Source organism: Lolium perenne, chromosome 2 (genome assembly GCF_019359855.2).
Source record: "Lolium perenne isolate Kyuss_39 chromosome 2, Kyuss_2.0, whole genome shotgun sequence".
Classification (NCBI taxonomy): domain Eukaryota; kingdom Viridiplantae; phylum Streptophyta; class Magnoliopsida; order Poales; family Poaceae; genus Lolium; species Lolium perenne.
In genome coordinates this window covers 62,168,836-62,192,478 of record NC_067245.2, presented here as the reverse complement: position 1 = coordinate 62,192,478, position 23,643 = coordinate 62,168,836, and the positions used below count along the sequence as shown (strand labels likewise).

The 23,643-nt window shown below is 46.7% G+C and overlaps 2 protein-coding genes across 2 annotated transcripts; one reads left to right on the top strand and one right to left on the bottom strand.

Moving 5' to 3' along the window:
* Nucleotides 1-9,516: 9,516 nt before the first annotated feature.
* Nucleotides 9,517-11,877, top strand: LOC127328604 (uncharacterized mitochondrial protein AtMg00810-like). Its single transcript, XM_051355194.1, has 2 exons — nucleotides 9,517-9,559; nucleotides 11,027-11,877. The coding sequence occupies exons 1-2, from the start codon at nucleotides 9,517-9,519 to the stop codon at nucleotides 11,875-11,877; spliced, it is 894 nt and encodes a 297-aa protein (XP_051211154.1).
* A 6,979-nt stretch (nucleotides 11,878-18,856) lies between these two features.
* Nucleotides 18,857-19,835, bottom strand: LOC127332768 (uncharacterized). Its single transcript, XM_051359109.2, has one exon. The coding sequence runs from the start codon at nucleotides 19,745-19,747 to the stop codon at nucleotides 19,118-19,120; it is 630 nt and encodes a 209-aa protein (XP_051215069.1). The 5' UTR covers nucleotides 19,748-19,835; the 3' UTR covers nucleotides 18,857-19,117.
* Nucleotides 19,836-23,643: the final 3,808 nt, after the last annotated feature.

Below are 23,643 nucleotides of genomic sequence, written 5' to 3'. Positions count from 1 at the left end.
GAGCAAAACGGCCAAAACCACACCCGAAGTCAGTACTGTTTTTGGGATAATTTGGTACTTTGTCGGCTGGCAGTTCAGCTAAACTTATCTGATTGATTCGGTCTGAACCTACCAGTGGAGCACCAAATCTGTGAGGGTTGATTGGATCGCGCGCGAGTGTTCGCGTAGGAGCGTCCTACCGGCGTCTCTCAGGTCGATCCACGGTTGCTCTACGTGTCGTGTTAGGTCACCGGCGCACGTCTGACGCAACTCAACTTCAGTTGCTGCATGTGGTCAAGAACACCCGGTGTTGCCACAGAGACGACGCGTGAAGCGATATGGTGCTTTCGAGTTTTTTGTCTTTCATCTGCACTAGTCTTTGCTTTATGATTCACTTGTTTACTCATGTCATATACATTGTTTTGATCGCTGCATTCACTACATATGCTTTACAAATAGTATGATCAAGGTTATGATGGCATGTCACTCTAGAAATTATCTGTGTTATCGTTTTACCTGCTCGGGACGAGCAGAACTAAGCTTGGGGATGCTGATACGTCTCCGACGTATCGATAATTTCTTATGTTCCATGCCATATTATTGATGATATCTACATGTTTTATGCACACTTTATGTCATATTCGTGCATTTTCTGGAACTAACCTATTAACAAGATGCCGAAGTGCCGATTCTTTGTTTCTGCTGTTTTTGGTTTCAGAAATCCTAGTAACAAAATATTCTCGGAATTGGACGAAATCAACGCCCAGGGTCCTATTTTGCCACGAAGCTTCCAGAAGTCCGAAGAGGAGACGAAGTGGGGCCACGAGGTGGCCACACCCTAGGGCGGCGCGGCCCCCCCTTGGCCGCGCGGCCCTGTGGTGTGGGGCCCTCGTGCCGCCTCCTGACCTGCCCTTCCGCCTACTTAAAGCCTCCGTTGCGAAACCCCCAGTACCGAGAGCCACGATACGGAAAACCTTCCAGAGACGCCGCCGCCGCCGATCCCATCTCGGGGGATCCAGGAGATCGCCTCCGGCACCCTGCCGGAGAGGGGAATCATCTCCCGGAGGACTCTACGCCGCCATGGTCGCCTCCGGAGTGATGTGTGAGTAGTCTACCCCTGGACTATGGATCCATAGCAGTAGCTAGATGGTTGTCTTCTCCCCATTGTGCTTCATTGTCGGATCTTGTGAGCTGCCTAACATGATCAAGATCATCTATCTGTAATTCTATATGTTGCGTTTGTTGGGATCCGATGAATAGAGAATACTTGTTATGTTGATTATCAAAGTTATGTCTATGTGTTGTTTATGATCTTGCATGCTCTCCGTTACTAGTAGATGCTCTGGCCAAGTAGATGCTTGTAACTCCAAGAGGGAGTATTTATGCTCGATAGTGGGTTCATGCCTCCATTGATATCTGGGACAGTGACAGAAAGTTCTAAGGTTGTGGATGTGCTGTTGCCACTAGGGATAAAACATTAGTGCTATGTTCAAGGATGTAGTTACTAGTTACATTACGCGCAATACTTAATGCAATTGTCTGTTGTTAGCAACTTAATACTGGAGGGGGTTCGGATGATAACCTGAAGGTGGACTTTTTAGGCATAGATGCATGCTGGATGGCGGTCTATGTACTTTGTCGTAATGCCCAATTAAATCTCACTATACTCATTATAATATGTATGTGCATGGTCATGCTCTCTTTATTTGTCAATTGCCCAACTATAATTTGTTCACCCAACATGCTGTTTATCTTATGGGAGAGACACCTCTAGTGAACTGTGGACCCCGGTCAAATTCTCTATACTGAAATACAATCTACTGCAATACTGTTCTACTGTTTTCTGCAAACAATCATCTTCCACACAATACGGTTAATCCTTTGTTACAGCAAGCCGGTGAGATTGACAACCTCACTGTTTCGTTGGGGCAAAGTACTTTGGTTGTGTTGTGCAGGTTCCACGTTGGCGGCGGAATCCCTGGTGTTGCGCCGCACTACATCCCGCCGCCATCAACCTTCAACGTGCTTCTTGGCTCCTCCTGGTTCGATAAACCTTGGTTTCTTTCTGAGGGAAAACTTGCTGCTGTGCGCATCATACCTTCCTCTTGGGGTTCCCAACGAACGTGTGAGTTACACGCCATCAACATACAACGGGTGTAAGCCATGTTTGCACACGCGAAATACTTGGGTTTGCTTGGCGAGCCTAGCATGTACAGACATGGCCTCGGGACACAGGAAACCGAAAGGTTGAACACGAGTCATATGGATGATATGATCAACATGTTGATGTTCACCATTGAAGCTACATCATCTCACTTGATGATCGGTTTTGGTGTAGTGGATGTGGATCGTGTGCCACTTAACAATTATGAGGGATGTTGTATTAAGTGGGAGTTCATTAGTAATTGGATTAAAACTTGAACTAATTATCATGAACATAGTCTGAATAGTATTTTGAATTAAATTTGTAGAATTGGCATCCGTTTTCTACCATGCGCTAGTCTTGTAATTGAGATAGAAATATTGTTAAGTCTGACAAGTAACTCTACGGACTGGTACCGTATTGTTAAAGAATCAAGAAATGATTAAATCCTATTGCAAACTTTTAGCAAACCTCTCATTAATGATTCAAGGAACAATGGTTTCAATTAGTACCTAGAATCATCTTGTCTCCGTGAAACTTGAAGTTCAAATCTGTTTGAAAAGTAAGGAGCTGGAAATTTTGTTTTCAGAAATAAGCAAGGTATGAGAATTATGTGATATCTAAGACCTTATTGCAAGATGATAGAATATAATCTAGTGAGACTACATAAACTCATAAGTTTTATGGGAATGTACGAAGGTTGAAGACGCCGAGGCGTCCCAATCCTCCAACTAGTTGGGCACTAACGATATTCGCATATCCATGAAGTGATCGTCCTTAGTATGCACCGTTGCTAAGACTCGTCGTTTCGAAGCATCACGTGATGATCGGGTGTTATAGATTCTACGTGTGCATACAACGGGTGCAAGCCAGATTTGCACATGCGAATACTGAGGTTAAACTTTACGAGCCTAGCATGTACAGACATGGTCTCGGAAAGTCGTCACGGTATAATGGATAAAATTATGAGTGAAATTGTTCATCATATTACAAAGTGACTAATAGTGAAATCTAGAACACTTGTCATATGATGATCAAAACTTCAAAGTAAAAACCTCAAAGTTATTGGTATTTGACCAATGGACCTAGAAGTTATTGAAGGTGAAGTGTTTTTCTGAGAATGAGGAAAGCTAAATAGAAACTACAAAAGATATTTTGGCAGAAAGAAAGAAAAGACTAGAAAGTCTAGCTCAGATGTATATAAATGATATACATGTTATGGATGTATTCCTTGTTTGGTCACATAATGAAATTCTTGGGTATTTGTACCAGATTGGTTGGTATGAGATGTCATACAGTAAAACGCAATACAAGAATACGATGGCCTAAGTGACTGATAAGGAATATGCTGATAATGCACGTCTGGAACATAATAAAGTGTTATTATGTTTGTCGTTGGCATTCTACCTAGCCCTTAGAATTTATAATAAAGAACTTAATAATTGTTATTTTGCTCTGGTCAAATGAAAACAATGAGTTGTTCAAATTATGACATTACTCCATGTACGATGGGTAAAGTTATTATAAATCTTAATGGTGAAGCACACATACATAACACTGACGCTAAAATGCCATAAGGCAAATGATGTGGATTCCACTCATTAGTGGAACCGCCATTTAGGTCATGTTAGAAAGGAATGCATGAAGGAACTCCATTTGAATGGATTTTTGGAGTCATTTGATTTTTGAATCGTTTGGCGCTTGCAAATCTTTTCTAAAAGGAATGACTGAAATACCGTTCATAGGCTAAGAGTTGAACGGGCAACTAACTTAGTGGAAACATACATGATGATATATGTGGTTCACTGGGCATAGTTGTGTGCGGGAGATTCTTCTACTTCATGAAAACTTCCAACAATGAATTGAGTATATATATGTGGATATATTTGATAAGGAAGAAGTTTGAAACATTTGAATGGATTCAAAGAAATTTCAGCATGAAGTGGAAATCATCGTAATAGAAAAGTCAAATATCTATGATTGGATCGTAGTGGAAATATTTGAATTACGAGTTTTAGCGAACATCTAAGAGAGTTATGAAATTGTTCTACAACTCACGTTTCTTGGAGTATCATAGTAATGATGGAGTATCCGAGAGATGTATCCAAACCTTGTTGGGTCAATGATGAGATAAAATATTGATGCCATTATATTTTTGTGGATTATGCTTTAGTGACTACCGCTCTTACACTAAATAGAGCATCATCATGATCCGTTGAAATGACACCATACAAGTTATGGCATGGGTATAAACCCTAATAGTCCTTTCTTTAAATTTTGGTCTAAGAGTTTACAACCAAAATCGGATGAATGTCTTTGTTGGTTATCCCAAAGAATTGTTTGGGAATTCTTTCCACTCTGGAGACAAAGACAAAAGTGTTTTGTCGATGTTTCTTACTTATTTCCAAGAAATTGTTTCTAGCGAAGTATTTGAGTGGGAGGACAATAGAACTTGATAAGGTTTATGAACCTGAGCATATTGATCAGAGTAGCGCAGCATCGGAATTGGTTCCGGAAGCGGCCACGACGATCATGGCTCCCATGGCTACAAAGTGTTTTAGCCATGGAGATCGAAGTACATATTGAACCTTGTATGTATGGTTTACTTTGTGATCAAATAAATGATTTGTGGACAAAGGATTGATTTTGAACAATAATAAACCAACTACAAACAAAGAAGTTATGATGGGCCCTGACTCCGTTAAAATGGCTATACGCCATGAAATCCAAGATAGATGAATACTTTTGGAAAGTAAATGGATCTATGAAATTGATGGACTTGGATGTAATATCCTTGAAGAAGCTCGACTTGTCGAAAAGTTGTTTACGACAAAGTTCAAAGAGTTGACTGCGATAAGATTAGATCTTCCGTAGCAATGCTTAAAGTCTATGTGGATTATTCTAGTAATCGCTACGTATTTCTTTTATGAGATATGATAGTAGGATGGCAGAAATACATTCCTTACCAGAAGTATGTATGAAGGATGTATACCAGATACAACCAAGAGTTTTGCTGGTCCGTGGAATACTAGATAGGTATACAAACTTCAATTGGATGAAGTAAGTATCGCGGAGTTGGAATCTTCACCGGATGAAATAATCAAAGAGTTTTGATTTCATCAGAAACGCTGAAGATGTTTGCATTTGCAAGAAATTAAGTGGGAGCGCTGAGACATATTTGTAATACTTTATGTAGATGACATATCGTTGATTATAAATAGTGTAATTATATAATTGATTAAAAAGGTTTCATTGAGAATTAACATCAATGAAAGGATATGAATTGAAACATATTTAGTGTCAAGATCTATAAGATAGATTGAAACACATAATAAGTTTAAGTTAAAGTACATAGAATGAATATTGAATTAGTTCAATATAAAAATATTAAGAAGGTGTTCTTTTCCATGTGAAGGTTTAACAAGACATGAGTGTATTTGACACTCGATGAGTAAAAACACATGAGTGATTTTAGATCACGAATAATATGTACAAAATCAGATGTCCTATGCTCTAAAAGGTTAGGAGCATATACCAGAATGATTCATGAGATGATCATTGGACGACAGTAAGAATATCCTTGAGCACTTTAGAAGAACCAAGGATATATATATAGTTTTATATGGGGTAATGACAAACAAATCGCTGTAAAGTGTTGCACTGATATTAGTTTGCTCACATATAAAAGCAAATTTCAATCTCAATTAGGCTAAGTGTTGTTTAGGTAGCACAATGCTAGATTTAGAAGGGTTCTAAATATTGTGACGGATTCTACAAACGAAGGCAGAGTATGTCATTGTTTTGACAATGACTAAGGATGTTAAGTCAAGGAGTTCTTTGAGAACTTGGTGTAGTTCCGACAGTGTCAGAACTTTGAAGCTATATTGTATGTGACAATATTAGTGACTTATTTCAGACCGCGGAATTAAGGTTCCACCAGAGGACTAAGCATATACAGTTAATGCCGACTCATTTGGAAAATGAGTGATGCGTTGAGACGCAAATGAATTGTAAAATACATACGTTTCTGAGCGTGTCAGATCCGTTGACTAAAACCTCTCCCGTGAGCAAAACATGATAAGCACCAGAAGGCCAAGGTGTTATATCCTTACAAATGTTAACTAGATTATTGACTCTAGTGCAAGTGGGAGACTGTTGGAGATATGCCCAAGAGGCAATAATAAATTAGTTATTGTTATATCTTATTGTTCATGATAAATGTTTACATTTCATGCTATAATTGTATTAACCGAAACATTAATACATGTGTGTTATGTAAACAACAAGGAGTCCCTAGTAAGCCTCTTGTATAACTAGCTTGTTGATTAATGGATGATCATGGTTTCGTGATCATGAACATTGGATGTTATTAATAACAAGGTTATGTCATTAGGTGAATGATATAATGGACACACACCCAAATAAGCGTAGCATAAGATCAAGTCATTAAGTTCAATTTGCTATAAGCTTTCGATACATAGTTGCCTTAGTCCTTCGACCATGAGATCATGTAAATCACTTACACCGGAAGGGTACTTTGATTACATCAAACGCCATTGCGTAAATGGGTGGTTATAAAGATGGGATTAAGTATTTGGAAAGTGTGAGTTGAGGCATATGGATCAATAGTGGAATTTGTCCATCCTGATGACGGATAGATATACTCTGGGCCCTCTCGGTGGAATGTCATCTGATTAGCTTGCAAGCATATGAATAGTTCATAAGAGATCACATACCACGGTACGAGTAAAGAGTGCTTGTCGGTAACGAGGTTGAACAAGGTATGGAGATACCGATGATTAAACCTCGGACAAGTAAAATATCGCGAGACAAAGGGAATTGGCATCGTATGTAAATGGTTCAATCGATCACTAAGTCATCGTTGAATATGTGGGAGCCATTATGGATCTCCAGATCGCGCTATTGGTTATTGCTCGGAGAGGAGTCTCGACCATGTCTGCATAGTTCACGAACCGTAGGGTGACGCGCTTAAGGTTTGATGTCGCATAAGTAGATTCGGAATATGAGATGGAGACCGAATGTTGTTCGGAGTCTCGGATGGGATCCAAGACATCACGAGGAGGACCGGAATTGTTCTGGAGGAATTCTGCTGTTTTGTATTTCAAGAAAAGTTGTTCTGGAAACTTTCTCGGAATTGGACGAAATAAAAACAGAGGTTCTTATTTTTCTGTGACGTAGACGGAGTCCAAAGGAGAGAAGGAGAAGAGCCAGGGGTGGGCCACACAACAGGCCGGCGCGGGCCCCCCCAGGCCGCGCCAGGGTGTTGTGTGGGCCCACCAGGCGCCGACACTAGATGGGTTTTGTGAAACCCTAACCCTAGTTCCCGACTATATATAGTGGGATAGTTTGGCCGGCAAAAGCTGCTCCGTTCGCAACCCTAATTTGCCACCTCTCCTCCCTCCCAGTTTCTCCTGCTCCGGCTTAGGCGAAGCCCTGCAGGAATTCTTCTCCACCACCACCACCACGCCGTCGTGCTGCTGGGATTCCGTGGAGATCTACCACACCTCCGCTGCCCGCTGGAACGGGGAGAGGAAGGAGCTTCATCGACACCGTACGCGCGACCGAGTACGGAAGTGCTGGCGGATTGCAGCACTGGGGATGATCGTCTACACCAACAACGAGATCTAATCTCGTAGGCTTTGGAAATCTTCGAGGGTTAGTCTCATATCAATCTCGTTGCTTCGATCTTGTAGATCAGATCTTGGGTGTTCCATAGATTAGATCTTGGATTTATTCGTCTTGCGCTAGGAAATTTTTTATTTTCTATGCTACGAACCCCATCACTCCTTCTGCCGCAACTCCTATTCCTACCCCGGCTGCATCCCCTGCCCCGGCAGCTCGTTCCACTACCGCGGATTTTACACCACCCGCGCAACCCACTGCCCCGGCCATTGTGTCCTCCTCCTCCGCTGTGCTGGACACATCAGCTGCTCCTTCCCCTCCACCACCGCATGCTATCCCAACAATTGCACCAACTAACGAGCACACCATGCGCACTCGTGCCAAGTCTGGTTTCCGTCTCCCTCAAACCCGTCTCAATCTTCATGCCACGCCAACTCTCTCACCCCTACCTAAAACTTACAAATCAGCTCTTCTTGATCCTAACTGGGCAGCTGCCATGCGTGATGAATTTGTAGAATTATAGAGAGGGAGAGAGATATGCGGAATATGATGGATGTATTATTGAGCCTCATGGGCGAGTATATATAGGCGTACAGGGATCATCTTGGAGTGCAAGGCAAGACACGAGAGTCCTATCTCTATCCTAGACTATCCGTTTATACGTACACGGAATATATCTCTAACACTCCCCCGCAGTCGTAGCGGGAGCGTCGTGAACAACATGAACGACGTGGACGGTCAGACTGGAGATAAACCGAAGTGGACCCCAGAAGGCTGACACCCCCCCGCAGTCGTAGCGGGAGTGTCGTGGACGATGTCGCGTCGCGGATGCTTGGACTGTAGAGGAAGCTGGTGAGGCGCAGGCGAGGTGGTAGCCCTTGTGCCGATGTCGAGGGAGCCGAGAGCGTGGGTGTTGCAACCTTGGTCGGGGCAGCCCCGCGAGGAGATGCCGTGGTCGATGTCGTGGTCGGGTGCCGGTGGCGAGGTAGCCGCACATGAAGCCGCAAGCGCGTAGTGCGTGAGGAGAGTGACGGAGACGCGTCGAGGCAGTCGTGGAGGTTGTCGATGCCGAAGTCGATGTAGTCTGAGCCATCGAGGACGAGGTGCTGCCCTAGTTTTGCCAGAACTGGCGCACGTCGGGGACGAAGGCGTACTCCGGTTTTGCCAGAACCGAGTACGCAAAGACGAAGTTGATGAAGGCGAGGTGTCGATCCGAGCTTGCCAGGCTCGGGGACGCGTCGGGGACGAAGGCACGGGCCGGTGGTGCCAATACCGGGCGTGCGAGGGCAGGGACCATCATGGACCATGCACCAGTGTCAGGGGGACCAGCAGAGGAGGCCTCCAGAGCGGTGGCGAGACGCAGAGCGGCGAAGAGGGAGAGTTGCCGATGCAGTCCGCGGTTGTCGATGACGCTGGCGACGAGGTCGTGGTGGACGGAGACGTAGAAGGCGGCGAAACCAGCGGCGGCGAGGAGTGGCCATGCTAGATGCCTAGACTGTAGAGGTGGTCGGCGAGGCCTGCAACGACCAAAAGTGGTCATGCAGGTTACCTGTGGAGGTGCGGCGGCGGTACTCGAAGTTGGCGAGGAGGAACCCGGTGGCTTGACGTAGACCTTGCGCTGACGGTGGCGACCTGCGTCGATGGGGCGGCGCGGTAGTAACCTGGAACGTCGGTGCGCGGGGACGGCGAAGGAGACTGCATGCGGCGACGTCTCGGCCCGAGGGGCCGGCGTAGCTGCAGGGCGCGAGTCGATGCAGCGGCGGGAGGCCACCAGCAACGTACACGCCTTGGAAGGTGCGTCGGAGGCAGGTAGCATGGACCAAAGGCGGCGGTGCTGCGGCCCGAAGGGGCGACGCAGCGGCAGCCCGTAGCTCGATCGGTGGTAGGCGCGTGCTCGGGGACGTGCTTGGCGGAGACGTGCGCGCGGTCGGTTGATCAGACCGACGGCGGCGTTGTACGCGCCATGGCGTGGACGACGTGCCGCAGATTGGAGTCGTTGGCGACGTGGTCAGTGATGTCCTGGGCGATGACGGCGAAGACGGACCAGCGATGGAGACCGTGCGGGCGAGACAGCCTGCTGCGTCGCACGTAGGCGTCCCGTGTGTGACGCGTGCGGCCGTGCCGCGCGGTTGATGAAGATGGCCGGTGCAGTCGATGCCGAGGTTGGAGTAGAGGCGCGTGATGACGACGGCGGTGGGCGACTCAATCCGATCGATGATCGGCAAAACCAAAAAAGAAAACGCCGTTCGAGCGACCGGCGGAGCAAAAAGAAAACCAATCTACGGATTGGAAAAAAAGACTCGAGGGCAGCGGATCAACGGATCGGCGGACGAACCCTCATACGGGGTGCGCAGCCCCCGGAGTAGGCCATGGAGAGACCTCCCCGGGGGCGGTGCGGCGCGGAAGCTGTGCGGCGGGCTAGGTCAGGAACTTGCGGCTGATACCATGTAGAATTATAGAGAGGGAGAGAGATATGCGGAATATGATGGATGTATTATTGAGCCTCATGGGCGAGTATATATAGGCGTACAGGGATCATCTTGGAATGCAAGGCAAGACACGAGAGTCCTATCTCTATCCTAGACTATCCGTTTATACGTACACAGAATATATCTCTAACAGAATTTCAGGCATTACAATCCAATAATACATGGCAACTTGTCCCCCGACCTCCCAATGCAAACGTTGTCTCTGGCAAGTGGGTGTTTCGTCAAAAAATTCATTCTGACGGCACTCTTTCTCGGTATAAAGCACGTTGGGTTTGTCGTGGGTTTTCTCAACAACATGGCATCGATTACGATGAAACGTTCTCTCCTGTAGTTAAACCTAGCACTATCCTCCGCACCATCCTTAGTATTGCTGTCTCCTCCTCTTGGCCCATTCATCAACTAGATGTAAAAAATGCTTTTCTTAATGGTTCCTTAAATGAAGTTGTTTATTCTTAGCAACCCTCTGGTTTTGAAGATTCCTCTTTTCCAAATCATGTTTTTCTTCTTAAAAAATCTCTTTATGGTCTCAAACAAGCACCTCGAGCCTGGTTTCAACGCTTTTCCACCTTTATCCAAACCCTAGGATTCACACCTTCTCGTTCCGACTACTCCCACTTTGTCTATCACTCTAATAATCAGTTTGCCTATCTTTTGCTTTATGTTGATGATATCGTTCTCACAGCCTCCTCTACCACTTTTCTTACTCACATAATTTCCCTTCTCCAAACTGAATTCTCTATGACTGATCTAGGCTCTCTTCATCACTTCTTAGGTATTGCCGTCACTCGTGATTCTTCTGATCTTTTTCTCTCTCAACGTCAGTATTCCATTGATCTTCTAACTCGTGCTGGTATGCTAGATTGTCAACCTTCACGCACACCTGTAGATACCTCCTCCAAATTCTCCTCCGAAGGTGAAATCTTCCATGACCCCACTCTTTACCGTAGCCTCACTGGAGCCCTCCAATATCTCACCATTACTCGCCCAGATATATCCTATGCTGTCCAGCAAGCCTGTCTTTACATGCATGATCCCCGTGTTCCACATTTTAACCATGTCAAACGCATTCTTAGATATCTTAAAGGTACATTAGATCATAGTTTGCATATCAACCACTCATCACCCACCACATTGACAGCATATTCCGATGCAGACTGGGCTGGTTGTCCAGAAACTCGTCGATCTACTTCAGGATACTGTGTTTTTCTTGGTAACAATTTAATTTCTTGGTCTTCAAAACGTCAGCTCACGGTTTCACGCTCGTCAGCAGAAGCTGAGTACCGTGCAGTTGCTCATGCAGTTGCTGAAACAGTATGGTTGCGCCAGCTACTTGTTGAGTTACATCGCCCTGTCAGTCAGGCTACAGTGATTTATTGTGATAACATTTCAGCAGTTTACATGTCTGGAAATCCTGTTCAGCATCGGCGGACCAAGCATATTGAGATTGACATACACTTTGTTCGCGACAAGGTTGCCTTGGGTGAAGTGTGTGTTCTTCATGTGCCTACTACAGCTCAGTTTGCTGATATTTTCACCAAAGGGCTAGCTACTACACCATTTACTAAGATTCGGTTCAGTCTCAATGTTGTTGAACCCACCATTGAGACTGCAGGGGGATGTTAGATTACTATTGCTTGTGCTGTAAGTTAGGGTTAGGGCTGCGGCCGTGTGCATCCCTTCTCCCCCTTGTTCTATTTAAACCGATGTACTCTCTCATTGTAAATCATCAAATTAAGTTCAATATCAAAACTTTATAGCATTAAGTACCTCTATAATGAGCTCATCTTCTAGCATCAACCAAAATCGTTGGTAAAGATGCCATGAGGAACGTCGGGACCTGGTGCCTTTAGGTCGCCAATTCCTCATAGCGCCTTCTTAACTTCATCAGGTGTATACAGGGATAAAAGCATCATATTCATTGCTTCTGTCACACAGACATGCACTTTGTTCATCACATTTCCATCCAGGGCTTGTACTTCTGATGTAAACAGCTTCTAAAAGTACTCCATAACCAGAGGGCTTAAATTATCATCTCCCTCCACATAATTGCCATTGTCATCAATTAGTCCTTTGATTCGGTTTTTCTTCTTTCTGGATAGTGATGAAAAAAGTAGTATTTCTATCACCTTGTCGTAACCAATTTTCTCGCCCCCTCTATAACCACACAATCTCTTCTTGTTCAAAAAGGTTTTCCAAAGTTAATAAAATAACATGTTGACTGTATGTTGCCTCATCCGTCATTGACCCCCTCTTCAGATCTTCTAACTCCTTCAGATTTTTAATATGTCTCTTTGGGCTTTTTAGAATGTTTTTATCCCATGACTACAGATCACCATGAACCTCGTCTATTTTCATTAGAGCACTCCCAGATAATCTTGCGTTTTCCCAAAAATGGTTCACCACTTAATCTACCGATGGTTCTTCCAACCATCTAGCTTCAAACCTTTTTGGCAAGTTCCAGACAGACACCATTTGATCTTTATGATATTTAGTATCCACCATAATTGGACAGATACCATTTTCCTTGTGGTGTCAGGCGTCACAGATTGATGTAGCCATCACTTTCAGCATGCTGAAATGGACCCCATCATTGCTACAAAAGAATAGCGAGTGTAACATTTTTTTGAACATGATAGTTGAATTTTTTTTATAATATCATTTTGCAACAGTTTTATGAATCCATAAAAACTTGCAAAATGTAGCAAAAATCTGTATTTTGAACACACCCATGTAGAAAATATAGGATATGTAGGCAACACATCACCATTTATTTGGAGCAAAACATGCTAAAATGTGTTACTGATTGCAACACAACAAATAAACTCATCCAAGGTATGCGGAAAATGCGCATCACATCGGGGAAATACATTTTAAGCAATGAAAAAAAAATCTATTTGTAGCATACCCCAGGAATCATTGCAACAATTTACTGGCATGTCCACAATAGAAATGGCAGTTGTTTGTAGCATTTCGAAAAAACCTTTGCAGCAAGGAAAATTTACCATAAAAACCATCACACGCTCTTCGTCCCCGAGATTCCGAAAACGGACCGGACTCTCACCGGAATCGATGAACGTCGACCCATCTCCTTTGGTCCTCTATCAATCCTAAGCTGGGATCATGGACAAAGAGATGAGGAGGAAAAACAGTTGGGCAACTTCCCCGAGGAAGGAGTGGCAACAACGACGGTCGGCTCGGATGGAGGAGCTCCAGCTGTGGAGACGCCGATGTGCGCGAGACATTAGCGACCCCGATAGGCGGAGAAGAATGGGGAGGGGGGCCAATGACGGGAGACAGGTGGATGGATGATCTTTCGCAATGGCTACGTTACAGGCAACAGCTAATAACCCCAATAGGAAGGCACACACGAGAGGGACAATTCATGGAAGAGAAGAGAAACATGCGTGTTGTAAACTTGTAATCAGCAGAGGAGACATGCGTGTTGTATATGCAATAGACGGTTATCAATTAGGATTTTCTTTATTTGTTTGTTTTCTAAAAGAGTTAAAATCTGAAACAAATCAAGACTAGCCCTTGGTAGCATTTTTTTAATAGAAAAAAGTACTCCTTATTAAAAGAAGTTCAAGATTTCATTTCTGGCAGGATTCTAACTCTGGTCTCTTCTAACAAGTATTAGATCTAGGCACATGAACATAAAGCTTCTCCATCCGTTGGTTTTCGTTACTTAGCCTCCTCTCTGGCAGCGACTTCGGGCTAGGAGACTAGGGACATGTAATCTATGTCTAGAGACTAGAGTGCAAACTGCAATGTTTTCATCAATGTTTGCTTTATGTATTGTTGGTGGTGAGTGGCGACGTTTGAACGGTGAAGATTGTCATCGGCGGACCTAGCGTCCCGTCTAGTCTTATCGGTCACGTGACAACTTACGTTAGGTAATTTTTATGATGATTCTATCTAAAAAATGGTCTCTTAAACATGTTTGCCCGGAGAAATTTCTGGGTATGCCGCCACTGGAGATGGTATAAAAGGTCTCATAGATATGTTCTTATTTAGTTATTTTGGTGTAACTGCATATACTCCTTTAGCTTTTAGAAAACGTAAGAAATCAGCACACTTTAACTATGAAAAGATAAACTGCAAAAGAAAAACTTGGAAAGATAAAAGACTAGAGGACACACTACAAAGTTACGTATGAACTCCCAAGCATATGAATTCAGATTAGAACTCTTCTACTCCCTCCCTTCCAAATTATTTGAAGTTTTAGCTTTGCCTGACTCAAATATCGTTAAGTTTGACCTGGTCTTGTAAAAAAAATGTGCTAATAGCTATAACTTTGAATATATAGTACAAAAATATAGTCCATGATGATGAATGTAATTAATGAAACTGATGTTGTGTTGTAGAGTAGACGTTGATACTTTTGTATGTAAAAATTAGTCTAACTTAAAGAAGTTTTACGTAACTAAGGATATAACTTCAATTCAGAGATTATCTATTTGTACACAAACCTGGACAGTGACATGTAAGTAAATCGATCATGAAATAACAAAGCAGTACTAGAAACATAAGCCACTCAAACATCACGTATACTTAGACAACGCCCATAACAACTAGAGATCAAATATGGTTAAATACACCATATATGAAATATATTTTCATATGATACATATAATTTTGTAGTTGTTGATAATTTTTTCTAAATTTCTGGTCAAATTTATTTAGCTCGACTTTTTTTAAAGACTTATTTATTAGGAGGGAGTGCATACATGTATAAATCCAAACATAATGTCAAGTACAAAAACTCCAAAATGTATGCACTACTCATGTATCACTACGGCACAACAGAGCTTTGCCGTGCAGCCGAAACGCACGGCAAAGGACAAAATCAGCTCGGCAACGCCTTTGCCGTGCGGGCTTGCACGGCAAAGACTGCACGGCAACGACCCGCCCGGCAAAGACGGCTTTGCCGTGCGCCGCGGGCAAGTGGCACGGCAAAGGCCTTTGCCGTGCAACCCTGCTTTGCCGTGCGCTGGGCACCCTTTGCCGTGAGCCTTCCTTTGCCGTGCGCCTGGAACGTTTGCCGTGCGGAGGCCTTTGCCGTGCGCTCCGCCTCCACGCCGCATGGCAAAGGGTGGGCTTTGCCGTGCGCTTCAGCCTCACCCCGCACGGCAAAGAGTTCACCAGGTGGCAGCTGTGCACAGCTGGGCACCCTTTGCCGTGTGCATGTGCACGGCAAAGAAAGCCTTTGCCGTGCGGCTTTCTCTTTGCCGTGTGCATGTGCACGGCAAAGGTGCTGAAAAAATTCCAGCTTTTTGCTGTTTCCATTTAATCCCTGCACATATAATTCACAGAATAGATATATATTTCCAGATACATATATAGCACAATATATAGACATTTGCATATCATCAACAACAAAGTTCAACCACTAATAGTCTAACAAAGTCCATACATAGAATGTTCCATACAATAGTCCAACAACAACGAAGTCCACCAAAAACAAAGTAGTCCAACAACAAATTCATACATAGAATGCTCCAAGTCACACAACAAAGTTCATACAAGCAACGTCAACCTTCACCACTTCCTTGTCCTCCACTTCCTTGTCCTTCTCCACCTCCTTGTCCTCCATTTCCTTGTCCTCCTACAAGTTCTTATATAGATGCATAAGTGACATGCAATGGCTAAAATTGACATGTAAGAACTAGAATTGACATGGAAGAACTAGAATTGACATTGAATGGCTAAAATTGAACATAATCGCTAGAATAGACATGAACTTTAAGCATTCCTTCGCGAGGTGGAGGATCATATGTTGCATCGGATTAAAGAACGCTGGAGGAAAGATCTTCTCTAGATCGCGAAGCAACATGGGTGCCTGTTCATCCAGCTTCTCAATCACTTTAGTGTCTAACTCCCTAGCACAAATCTGGCGGAAGAAATAACTCAACCTCGCTAGCACTCGCCAAGTCTTCTCAGGGACATAGCCTCGAATCATCACCGGCATTATCCGCTCAATCCATACGTGGTAGTCATGACTCTTCAGTCCTTGTACTCGCAACGTTTCAATGTTAAGACCCCTCATCCAGTTGGCTGCGAACCCATCAGGGAAAAACAAGGAGTCCTTCATCCATTGGAAGACCTCCCTTTTTTGGGCCTTTGTGAGGCAGAACGGAGCGTGTGGCTTAGTCCAAGTTTTTTTGGCACCATGAGGTGGCTTCATGTTCAACTCTGGCCTATCGCACAACTTTTCTTGGTCAATTCGAGCCTTTATGTTATCCTTCGTCTTCTCAGTGTCCACTATGGTGCTCCAAATGGCTTCACTGATATTCTTCTCGGTGTGCATTACATCAATGTTATGCGGGAGCTCCAGAAACTCAAAGTAAGGAAGCTTCCAGAAGCACGGCTTGTGGGTCCATTGGTGTGTCTCCCCATATCCCAAGAAACCATTCCCATCAGGGTTAGGCTGGAGAGCGTCTAACTCGGCCTTGGTTTCCTGTCCGGTCTTCGGAATTGGCTTCGGTGCATGGACAACACGGCCTTTTTTGAAGCTCTTTACATCACTCCTGTATTCATGATTCTGCTCAAGGAACTGTCGAGCTTCATCAAAGCAGGAATACTTGCCACCCTTGTTTAGCCAGAAGAAAGTCACGGCTTGCCTGCACTCCGGACAAGGCCACTTCCCATGTGTACACCACCCGCAGAACAAAGCACGTGCTGGCAAGTCATGCAGAGACGTGTGGTACCAGACATACATATCGAAGTGTTCCTTCTTTGCCGCGTCATAAGTTCGGATCCCGCGATCTTCCCAGCCAAGAAACAAGTCATCAATCAGTGGTTCCAGATACACGTTCATGTTCTTACCCGGGTATTTTGGTCCTGGGATTATCATCGACACAAACATGTACTCTGATCTCGTGCAGACGCCAGGGGGTAGGTTCAGGGGAATAACAAACACTGGCCAACAACTGTATACCGCAGCCGACATACCATATGGATTGAACCCATCGGTTGATATCGCAATTGCTACGCTCCTCGGGTCACCGGCTTTCAGGGGATATTTCTTGACAAAGTTCTTCCATGCAGTACCATCAGACGGATGTATCATCTTGCCACTGTCTGGTCTGATCCCTTCTACAGCCCACCTCATCTGCTGGGCAATATCCTCGGTCATGAAGAGCCGCTGGATCCTCGGTAGGACTGGAAGATAGCGGAGGATATTCTTGGCAACCGTGGTCTGCCTCTTCTGACCATCACCATTGGTGTCAACCTCAAAGTACCTAGAGCTTTTGCAATGGATGCAATAGTTTGTGTTAGCATGCTCCTCTCTGAATAGCATGCATCCCTTTGGACAAGCGTGTATCTGCTGAGATGACATCTTGAGGTCACTGAGCAATTTTTTCGAATAGTAGAAGTTTTGCGGCAAGAGGTGCCCTTCCGGTGGCTACAATGTGCCAAAGTGTGCCAAACCTACCTTTCCATGTGTATATGGCCTAAACAAAACTAAACCTATCAAAAAGTATGTTGGTGGAACCTCGCGCGGTGAAATCTAGGGGGGTAGACCCCCGAGGCACGCATACCGCCGTTTTCGGGGGGGGGGGGGGACGACTGCCGGAGCACCGGAATGCCACCAACACTTGCATGTGGACCTAGGATATGTGTGAAAGTGTGTTGGAAGGTGTGATTCACCAAATGGTGCAAGGCATTGCTCCCATGTGTGAGATTCCTCTCTTTCGGGCGACAGCACTTGAAAGATTCCTTGACTTGTAGGCTGAAGTGTCCCACTGCGGGTATACCGGTGGCTACAATGTGCCAAAGTGTGCCAAACCTACCTTTACATGTGTATATGGCCTAAACAAAACTAAACCTATCAAAAAGTATGTTGGTGGAACCTCGCGCGGTGAAATCTAGGGGGGTAGACCCCCCGAGGCACGCAGACCGCCGTTTTCGGGGGGGAACTACCGCCGGAGCACCGGAATGCCACCAACACTTGCATGTGGACCTAGGATATGTGTGAAAGTGTGTTGGAAGGTGTGATTCACCAAATGGTGCAAGGCTGTGTGGCATTCCTCTCTTTCAGGCGATAGCACTTGGAAGATTCCCCGAACGCGGTTTGTTTACGCCGAAACCCTGATATGTTGGAGGGGGAGTAAGGACTTAGAGTACTTGTCGTATTGCAAAAATATAGTATAAACATTCATTAATCAAGATGTGGTACTTGTCATATTTCAAGAATAAAATATAAGCATTAAAATAAATACAATATAGAAAGAAAAAGGAGAAAATACCACAAGGCACACGGCAAAGGAAAATGTACACGGCAAAGCAGCCTTTGCCGTGCGAGACTGTGCACAGCGCACGGCAAAGAAGCCTGTGCCGTGCGGCAGTGGCTGGCCCACGGCAAAGGGAATCTCACGGCAACGCCTTCCTCTCTTTGCCGTGCCTTCTTTCATTGCCGTGCGCTTTGCTGAGGCTTTGCCGTGCGCTTTATCTTTGCCGTGCGCCGTAGGTCCTCTTTGCCGTGCGTTGGTCGTTGCCGTGCGTTTTCTGTTTACGTTGCACGGCAAAGTATTGTTTGCCGTGCGCGAGCACACGGCAAAATGTGGTTGCACGGCAACGAGCGTTTTTCCCGTAGTGTATATACAATGCATATACATCGTGTATCACTTATATATGTATTAAATAACAGATCTAGCAGCTGCAACATGCAATACCACTCAAACTCAATACATAGCGCTCCTTGGTAATGACAGAGCCAGCTCGTCTGACGAACTCGACCGCATGCTAACGAGTAACGACATGTACAGCTAGCACACACTTTTACATAACCATCACACACACACATGCATCTGGTATACATATAAAACTTAGATAGCTCGCCGATGATGTAGGTATAGTACGATCATGGCTTGGCCTCTGCCTCTGGGAGGTGGAACTCAGGCTTCGGGGGAAGCTCGGCTTTGGGGAATGGTGGCAGTTCATGCTTTGGAAACTCCGGCATGGTGGGGTGCGGCAGTTCTGGCATCTTTGGTACCTCGGGCACGGTAGGATGTGGAATTTCCGGCTTTGGCAGCTCGGGCACAGCAGAATGGGGCTCTTCGTGCTCCTTTGGCGCCTCTGGTACGACAGGGTGTGGGACTTCATGCTCCTTTGGCACCACAGGGACAACTGGATGAGGTAGCTCAGGTTTCGGCAGCTCGGGCATTGCAGGGTGTGGCGGCAGCTCGGGCTTCGGTAGCTCCGGCACAGCAGGGTGCGGCACTTCGGGCACCTTTGGCATCTCTGGTACTGCATGGTGCGGCACTTCGGGCTCCTTTGGCTTTGGGATGACATGGTGAGGCAGTTCAGGCTTCGGCAGCTCGGGCACAACAGGGTGTGGTGGGAGTTCAGGTTTTGGCACCTCCGGCACAATGGGATGCGGTGGGTGCTCCTCCTTGGGCACGGCCTCCTCTAGGTGCCGTGCCGCGCTGCTCATGTAACTGCATGAGAGCATCAAAACCCCGAGGAAGACAACGGCTGACATGGTGTTCATCTTGCACGCTTCCACGCACGGTGAAAGGTTTGCACTCTTGTCTGTGTATGTGAGGGCTGCTTGTTTCTGTGGTGGTGGTTTGGAGACGAGAGAATGCCTGGTATTTATAGCACGCTAAATGAAATTAGAGCTGTCTACTTGTTTGCAGGAGAGACTAGAGAGACTAGCGGTCTTACTGAACAATGGCATCTGGCATGGATCCCTGGTAGGTCACCTGCATTCTGGGAGTTGTTTACTGACTTCAGTTATGTTTGTGTTCAGTCTCTACCCATGCAGTTATATGGTGCTAAATTAGTTTGGAATTTTGAGACCTGAGTGATGATATGGCCGGTGCAGCACACCACACACGTCAAGCTCTAATTAGTGTACTTCGAAGCTACCAGAGTGTAACTGGCTTTAGGCAGGAGCCTTCCTCGAAGATCTACTTATGATTGAATGATGTATCTCATTCTTAAACTATACGCTGAAATATCCAGAGCAAAACGGCCAAAACCACACCCGAAGTCAGTACTGTTTTTGGGATAATTTGGTACTTTGTCGGCTGGCAGTTCAGCTACACTTATCTGATTGATTCGGTCTGAACCTACCAGTGGAGCACCAAATCTGTGAGGGTTGATTGGATCGCGCGCGAGTGTTCGCGTAGGAGCGTCCTACCGGCGTCTCTCAGGTCGATCCACGGTTGCTCTACGTGTCGTGTTAGGTCACCGGCGCACGTCTGACGCAACTCAACTTCAGTTGCTGCATGTGGTCAAGAACACCCGGTGTTGCCACAGAGACGACGCGTGAAGCGATATGGTGCTTTCGAGTTTTTTGTCTTTCATCTGCACTAGTGGTTGTGGCTTGTGGTTGATGGGCTACCTAAGTACGTGGAGTGTAGCTAGTGTCCTATGGATTACATGCACGTCGTACGTATTACGCAATGGTATTTTGCCTTTTGCTTTATCTCCACCGGCGAAACCTTTGACGTGTGACGAAACCTTTGACTTTCCTAATCTGAGTCAAGGTGGTCTTTTATTCCCATAGGATTTCACATGCCATGACATAGTGTTTCTACGTATTTTTTTCCCATTCTTGTACTTCTAAGAGCATCTCCACCGGCGGCCCCCAAATAGGCGCCGGCAGGGGTGCCGACACTGCCGTATAGGGAGCGCCGGCAGAGCATCCTCTATTTGGTTTGCTGCTCCGACACCGGCGCCTCCAAACCGGCAGCCCCAATAGATTTAGAAAGTCAAATTCAAATTTTGAAAGATATTCATACGAGGTTCGAAAGAAATTTGTACAAATTTAACGCGAATTCAAACTAAAAAACTTAAAAAACTAAAAAAACATCTAGCGGCGCTGGGAGTCGAAGGCGCTGAAATCCTGGTCGTCGCCTTCGCCGCTGGATGTCGCGAAGGACCAGCTGTCGGCCTCGTCGGCCTTCTCCTCCTTTGACACCGGCAGCTCTGATGGTCCAGCGAGGTCGACGTAGTTGGCGCTGTGGTCCCTGGCGGACCACACCGCCGCCTGCCGCGGGTCCAACGAAATATGCTGGTAGTCTTCGTCGACGGAACGGCTGACCATGAACTGTAGGGCGGGGAACTCCTCGTCGTCGCCGTCGCCACGAAGGGCCGCCTGCGCCTCGGCCTGCTTCTCCCACCGTTGCTTCTTCACCGACGGAAGTGGTGGCGAGGCCGCGGCGTCCTCCTCCCTGACGCGGCAGCGGCAGCCCGACCCCGTCGTCCGACGAGCCGGAGCAGAGGACGCGCGCCTCGCCTCGCCGCGGAAGACGACGCCTCCGGAAGGAGGCGTGGGCGCGGCTAAGCGCGTGCGCGCGACGGCAGACGACGATCCGGTGCGCGAGCTTCCGGGCACCGCAGTCCTGTCCGACGCCCTCTGCAGGGTCAGCGCCGGCGCCATGCCCACCGCCTGCGGGAAGTACACCGGCTCCCGTTGCTTGTCGCCACGGACGCGCGGACGGAAGCCGCACTGGCGGAGCATGTCGTCGACGTCGCGGCCGTACCACCAGGCATGACGGCCGACGGTGTTGAAGCGGCCGCCCGAGCGGTTGGCCGTCCGCGCGAGCTCGACGACGCGCTCGTCGTCGAAACGCCCTACCCAGGTTTGAGTGTGGAGATCGTTGTCCGGCAGGCTCCTCTCCTCCGGCGTCATCTGGCTCCGCCGTTCCCTGGCGAGAGCCTGCATCTGTGCTCCTGGCGGTGGCGGCGGCGGCACGACGAAGCCACCGTTGGAGACGTGTCAGCCGTGCGGCAACTTGTACTGTACTGGCATGGGGATGTGGTGCCACTACAGTACGTCGGCCTTGTCGAGGCTAAGCTGCAGCGAGCGGAGCACGCCGCCGGCCTGGTCGTTGTGCGCCATTGTCGGCGGGGTGCGTGGGAGGTTCACGCGGAGGTTGGACGGTGGTGGCTAGGGTTGGACGACGGGGAAAAGCGAGAAGTGCGCGCCGGTGGGGTTTTAAGGGAGGCGGCGGACGCGCATTGAAGGCGCGTGGGTAAGGTAGGTGGACGCCGCGTGGCCAGTCGCCGCCCTCGCCGTTTGGGTTTCCGCATGGGAGGCCATTAACTCCGATGACCAACCTCCCCGCGTCGTTTCCGATGCGAACCGACGCGTCCTCTCGCTGACAAGGCACCCCCACCCGTGAAAGCTGTCGTTCCGCGAGGCGCCGGCGCGCTCGATTCGCGCCCTTGGCGAAGGGGCCGGCACAGGGTTGCCGGCTGATACGTCCAAAACGTATCTACTTTTTTGAACATTTTTCCTATTGTTTTGCCTCTAATTTGTGTATTTTGGATACAACTAACACGGACTAACGCTGTTTTAAGCAGAATTGCCCTGGTGTCTTATTTTTGTGCAGAAAATCAACTTTCAGGAAAATCCCCGGAAATAATTGCAATGGACCTATTTTTACAGAAGACCCACGGAGCCAGAAGACGAGACGGAGGGGGGCCACGAGGCGCGCACACCACGTGGCGGCACGGTGGGCCCATGGCCGCGCCGCCACATGGGGAAGCCGCCTCGGCCAGCCCCAGGCGCTCCCCTCTGGACTACTTAAAGCCCTTGACCTAAAAACGCACGGGGGATCGACCAATTTGCCAGAAGACATCCAGAACTCCACCGCCATCGAAAACCCTATTTCGGGATCCGAAACTTCGTTCTGGCACCCTGCCGGGACGGGGAATTGGAGGAGATCATCACCATCATCGCCACCGACGCCTCTCCATCGATCATCCATGCTTCCCCCGTCCATGTGTGAGTAAATCCCCGCTGTAGGCTGAAGGGGATGGTAGGGATTGGATGAGATTGTTCATGTAATAGCCATAAGATTGTTAGGGCATGGTGCCTAGTATCCGTTGTTGGTACTTTTATGATATTGTTGCAACTTGTTATGCTTAATGCTTGTCACTTAGGGCCCGAGTGTCATGATTTCAGATCTGAACATGTTATTGATTCATGATGATATTCATTGTTTTATGATCTTACCTGCAAGTTGTATACACATATTGCTGTCCGGAACCCGAGGCCCCAAAGTGACAGAAATTGGGACAACCGGAGGGGAAAGCTGTAATATGAGGATCACATGTGTTCACGGAGTGTTAATGCTTTGCTCCGGTACTCTATTAAAAGGAGTACCTTAATTACCAGTAGTTTCCCTAGAGGCCCGGCTGCCACTGGCTGGTAGGACAAAAGATGTTGTGCAAGTTTCTCATTGCGAGCACGTACGACTATATACGGAACACATGCCTATGGTTATTTAGTACTTGGATACTGTTTTATTATTATCTGCAAATGCCTAGTCTTGATTATTACATGAGTTATCTTATCCATGCAGCGCCCGTTCATCCATCCCTATGCCTATAGTATTTTAATCCTTCTGTTTACTATAATCACTACCGCTG

Excerpts from the sequence above, each read along its gene's own strand:
- LOC127332768 (XM_051359109.2), bottom strand. The coding sequence starts at position 19,747 with ATGAACACCATGTCAGCCGTTGTCTTCCTCGGGGTTTTGATGCTCTCA.
- LOC127328604 (XM_051355194.1), top strand. The coding sequence starts at position 9,517 with ATGCAGCGGCGGGAGGCCACCAGCAACGTACACGCCTTGGAAG. Across the intron at positions 9,560-11,026 it reads CAACGTACACGCCTTGGAAG|GTATTGCCGTCACTCGTGAT; the intron begins GTGCGTCGGAGG and ends ATCACTTCTTAG.